A 6,000-nucleotide genomic window follows, 5' to 3' on the forward strand; every position below is an offset into this window, starting at 1 on the left:
ATATACACACTATGACGTAATAAGAATAAAACAAAGGCGTGAATGCCACGGGAATGAATAGCAGTGGAGTCAACACGAGGTCAAAAGTAGATAAATAATTGGTAGAAAATAGACAAATTATTTCAATGCAGGTAAAATCATGGATTGAATATTGATGGTGGCTTTGATCTTGGGAAGCCACTTGTCCTCGCAAGCGTCAAGCCGGTCTAAACTAGGTTGTTCAAGAAAAGTAACACTGAAACAGTTGGACAGAGGCGGTTTATTGCTTAGATCATGGAAATTGGCGAAATGCTCAAGTAAAGCTGCACTGTCATTATTTTTAGAGAGGTCAAATGTATTCCAGATATTACGATGGCCTGTCCAACGAACAGAAAAGTTATTTACAGTTTGGCCGACGAACTGTTCCTTACTTTTGAAAGTTGTCCAGACCAACATTGTGTTAATTTTTAAGTCCTTGCAAATATCACTCCTTGACTTGCCCGATTTGAAGAGCTCTACAAAAGCTATTCTTTTATTCAAATTTTCATTCATAGCCTATAAAATTTAGGCCTAAAGCATATAAAATTGAGAAATATTCAATTCATTAACATTGTAACGCTAATTTTTTTTTTATATATATTTGCTAAATATTGATGTTAAATACAGTTGTTTGAAGTTGTAACGTTAATTATTGATGACCCTGCAATACGACTGACTTATCTACAACCTTATTTCAGCACAATAAAGAACACATCTGAGACTTATACAATAATATGCATGTTTTTGTGCATTTTAAAGAGTAGTGACTATTTTTGATGACGTCATTTGACCCCTAGTACCCTCGGGGTTAAAAAAAATTTTCACAAAAAGTTTCCTAAGTAAAAGTTGGGAATCTATACGGAGAATCAGAGAGAAATACTTACATAAAAGTGCCAAAAAATGGGTTTGTACTACGGGGGAGCCGAAAAGCCCCCCCGCCTGGAATAGGGTTAAAATTAAGCCTATGGAAATGGTGTTGTATTGTGTTATTCATATATGCATAACAAACTTGACAAATTACAATTACAATATAGCACATAAATGAAAGTAAAAACAATAAAACACCATAAATACTATAAATAGCCTAAATAAAAAATTGAAATGATATTGAATCAGGCCAGACACTTATACTCCTTTATACTTCTGTATTAAATTCAAGCCAACTACTTACTGTATGTTTTCCATTGATGTTTCACTTGCATGATACTGACCACGTGATGTTGATAATGTTGGTGCTTCAATTACATTCAAAATGTTTGCAAAGGGAGCCCATGCTTTTTCAGCAGATTGAGGACAGTGGAATGAGCGAGATGGGCCATTGGGTGCCATAAAATTAACAAATGCATCCTCCTGATTCTCGTCCATATCTTCAACCATTCCAATATACTATTTATCATCGTATGTTGCTGCAATATATTTTCCAACTGTTACTTTGATTTTTGTTGTTGCTTTTTCTGATATTGTGTGATCAATAAAGTCCAACAATTAAGGCATAGCCGTTGTCACTGCTTATTTGCTTCATACCGATCTTAGAGTGTTCCAGTAATCTAGTGGATGGAAACAGTGAAATTCACGGGTACCTTTTATTGTGGTTGATTACCTCTCTACCATTTGATCACGTAAATTATTCGTTTCTGTTTCATCTAAGTTCTTGAACAAGACTGAAGGACTGAAGGTATCTTTTCATGACAATGCTTAAGCATATCATCAACACTCAATATTTGGTTGACATAAAGTCGTTTAATACCTTTTAATGCAGTTGATCTCTTAAAACATCCGCCAACCCCATCACATGGTGACTTGCCATGACTGGTTGCAAGAACGACCATGTGGCATAAACATTAAAATCTTATGGCAGCACAAGTTATAAAAATTCTTTCTGTTCTTATACTGGCCAGCACAGCCATCCGAAAGGTATTCCACTTTTTTAAAATCTGAGATAAGCTCCTTCAGATAATTGACAGTTTCCTTCTGAATTGCATAAACCATGTGACATCGTGAACAATAAAAAACAAAGAATTTTATGGCATAGGGCACCATCAGAATTTTTATAATAGCACACAACAGGATGTACCGTGCAGTATGGGTGTGTCCAGTAGCAGCCCTGTGCTTCATCTTGTATCTTTGAACTGTAATTTTCACTGAAGTCCATAAGAATAATTACAATTCTTCAAGAATTCTCATTTATCATCTCACCAATAGAACTATTCGACCATTTAATTGACTGCTTTTCGGTGATGTCCCATTAAACTACGTCATTAATCCTTTCTAAGTCTCTTTCTTGGTAAGAGATAGAAAGAACCTTGACATGGGACGATTTACCAGTGGGACACTGCCATTTTTTTGAACCATGGTAAACGCAGATAACTGAAATTTTGCGTGTAAAACCGAGATTTTGTCAATGTTGATTAGCGTAGTTTTATGGCAAATTTTTTTGTAGTTCAAGAATGACATCAAAAAAAAGTTTTTTTCACTTGGTGATGTAAACAAGAGTAGTCAGATTTTATTTGTATTTTTGATTCAACAATAACTTTGTGTGAAGTACTGTAGTTTTAGATTGGGTTAATCCATATAACTCGCACTTTCATTAAGCAAAAACTCCCAAGTTGTTTTTTCAAGTTTTGATCTGAGAAGTAAAAATATTTCAAAATGTGGTTCAGGCACCAGTGGAACATTTTCTTAAAGAACCTTTGTGACAGTATAAACGTATACAACATACATAATACAATATAATGGTATTAACAAATTCTTCTTTTCAAAAAAGTTAGGGGACATTGAAACAACTCCATTGTGTATTTTGTTTTGTGTTCAGTAGTGTTTGTTTGTACGTTTGAGAATTTTGTTGAGTCCTTCCATTAAAACTATTTATTTCAATGATTCTTTGATGTAAAATGTCGAATTAATGCCTTGTAATTCATGGTACTGCTAATTTGCATTCATCAAATGCTGGCATTTGCACAACAATCTAACCTCTTAGTGTAATTTATTAAGTTAAGAATCGATTTCGCTATAGTAATGGCATCTTCAGCTTATTCAAATAGATTAATATAATTCATGCATACATGAAAGCGATGTAACATGTATTTTGTATTTGCATCTAGTTTCTTGTCGCATTAAATGCATTTCTGAAGTGTCCCACTGCTCCCTTAGGTTATGTACGAGTGGGACACTTTAGTGCGGCATTTAAAACATTGCTACATTTTTTGTTGAAATGTTTTAAAGATGTGAGTAAAAGGTGAAACTTTATAAAAAAATTGTTTTGGTTTATAAAAATTGCAAAAAACATTGCTTGTAAATCATTATTTGAGTTATTAAAGAAAAAGCTATTTTTGTCCCACTGGTCCCTGACCTCCACTAACATGCCAGCAAATTCAGTTTAGCAAGCGATCACCAAGCAAGTCCAATGCTAGATAAAAAATTAATTTGCTGACTTGGACAGTAGCTGAAATGTACTTACTGAATTGCCGCATGCCGGTGGTCCGACTACCATAGAAAAAGAGTCATGTATCATGTAATTTTCACTTTGTGTGGAGGTTGCTGATATTTTTTTTGTTCAGTAAACAATTTTGGATTTCATATTTTACGCTTTTACCTGATTGCTTTCCATCATTTGGTAGCATTTCTACTTTTTCCTGCTCATTATTCAATGTTGCCCATAACTTATCCATGTTAGTTTTTCTGTAATTATAGCCCAATATATTATAATGCATGTTTCATCTAGCCTTGTTGTTTGACTCTTATCAATTATTGTTTTACGTGCAGCCTGTACATTTCTAGTCGCTGTCGCAAACAGCCGACTGGTGAAAGCCTGCTTCGACTTTAGGTAGGACGCCGGTTCGACACCGTTCAAGAGCATATGCCCTTATATTTGGCAAGACACTTAAAGACATGCCGCCGATTGTGGAGTGGTGTTCCTTCAACTATAGCCCTTGATTTTTCATGACTATGAGCAGTACACTACTCTAGAAAGAAATTCCTACTTAGTACTTAGGGCTAACCTGTCACAAATTGCACAAAATTTTGTTCGTGCAATGCTTCGAACACGCAATCCTTTTACCAGTGTTGCCCTTTTTATTTGAAACATATTAAATGTGACTCATAACCGCAAGTAGACACTTTGATTGCCTAAAGAGACTGATCAGTCGTGACCATCTTCATTTCAGAATTGGTCGCCGAATGGATGCAAGGAGTTGAAGAAATGTCTGCCTTTCCCAAAATCGAATCTTGCGAAGTGTGTCTGGCCGCACTAACCATTTAGCATGGCGTCACCGTGATGTCACGGTTCATCCATTTATAATCTGTTTAATTGGTTTAATCGCATTGTTCTGTCTTACGGTACGGTACTCAATATTGATAGTTATTCTTTCAGAGTATTCGAACAGATAAAAATATCATTGTGTCGTTTGTTGAATTTTCCTTAAGTTCTCATTAAAATAATTTCTGGACCCCGATTATGACACTGCGTATTTGTCGATTCTGGACTTGCTGGCGCAGACTTAGTCACCAAGGTTGACATTTTTAGTTTCTATCCCACCCTAACTAAGTCAAGTGTAAAATCAGTTTTTGTTTTGGTTAAACACGTGCTGTGAGATTGTAATATGTTCTACTTTCACATGAGTGCCGTGATCTGTTTAATCAGGCGTTTTTCTGGTAGCCTATGCACATCGATTGCTGTAAAGGCGTTGTCGAGGAAGCTTGCTTTACCATCAGATTCAGTGTTTTACAATGCAGTGCGTAACGGAATGGCCCGTTTCGGCGAGTTCCCCATTCGGCGACAGCATTTTTTGCCGAGTTCCCTATTCGGCGATTTTTTGAAAATCAAACGACGCCTTCTGTAAATCCAACGACGCCTTTTGTTTGTTTGGAGAATTTTGCATTTTATTCCACAATATCGTTTCTTCTGCATTCCGACAAAGAAAGATAAATTAAAATGAAATTTAGCGTAAGATGATTGAACTATTAAGTTAAAATGTTTGCTCACATAAAATTGACATGTATCTTACGTCATCCACCTTCTTTGCGTCATGTTTATGTCATTCGTCATGTCATTTATTTTTTAAATAAGCTACTTGTTGATTTTATATGATATTTTAAATATATTTTACATCAAAACAACTTTTTTCCACAAAACGATGCTGTAACTCAAAACAGTCAAAGAATTTTTGATGTCAGTAAAACTTTTGAATGTAATGTAAAGGCAATTACATCGTTTTAACGTCGCCAGACGTTGAAATCGTGTACAAAAGGGAATTTTGCTGACCAGGTATAGGTTGTAGGCTACCTGAGAAAAATTTACAAAAGCCATTCGATTTGTTCAAAGAACCCAATTAGCCTAACAGTTCGTATTAAACATTGATTCAGTGTCTGAGTATTGAATAATATTCAATCGTTGGATTTAAAAAAAATCGCCGAATAGAAACAGACCCGTGCGTAATTATACAGTAAGTCATTTTCTCATATTTGTTATTACATTTATGGACTTTTTCGTGAGAAATACATTGTGATTGCACTTCATCGTTTGCAAACGTTGCTGGTTATGAGGTTCCGGAAAGGATTCTAGCTTGCCGTTTCCGAACAGCAGCTCGCTACGAAGTCAGGGTGTTTCATACTTTCGATTTTCAAAAAGCGTGGGGTTTGATGTGGAGAGATTTTAGTAAAAATTCATGCAAAATGTTGGTGGCTCATTGTTACTTCATAAATTTCTTGAATGTCTAACTACAGTGTAGTAACTTATTAGTCATCATTTACTTCATGTGACAAAAGTTGTAGACTCTTGTTTTTTGATCTATTTAATTTTACATGTTACGTTTCTTCATTAGTAATCGATTAAACAATTAATACTGTACTACAAAAAGTGCTCAATGCCAAGCAGAGCAAATTACATCAAATATAGTTATTACATTCTCTAATCTCTACAGCCTGTTTCACCCTAAAAGGGGATCATCAGAAGGTCCTAAAAAATATACAAAAGATATTAAATAT

The 6,000-nt window shown here is 35.0% G+C and overlaps 1 protein-coding gene across 3 annotated transcripts in view; it reads left to right on the plus strand.

The window, feature by feature from the left end:
* The window catches only part of LOC145774037 (N-acetylgalactosamine-6-sulfatase-like), an 85,034-nt gene extending 79,502 nt beyond the window's left edge, over window positions 1-5,532 (plus strand). For all 3 annotated transcript variants that reach the window (XM_082585169.1, XM_082585171.1, XM_082585170.1), the window contains one exon: window positions 4,182-5,532. In XM_082585169.1, coding sequence (XP_082441295.1) covers window positions 4,182-4,268 — 87 coding nt within the window. In that variant the 3' untranslated portion in view covers window positions 4,269-5,532. The remainder of the gene's footprint in view (window positions 1-4,181) is intronic.
* The last annotated feature ends 468 nt before the right edge of the window (window positions 5,533-6,000 follow it).

Source organism: Aplidium turbinatum, chromosome 7 (genome assembly GCF_918807975.1).
Source record: "Aplidium turbinatum chromosome 7, kaAplTurb1.1, whole genome shotgun sequence".
Classification (NCBI taxonomy): Eukaryota; Metazoa; Chordata; class Ascidiacea; order Aplousobranchia; family Polyclinidae; genus Aplidium; species Aplidium turbinatum.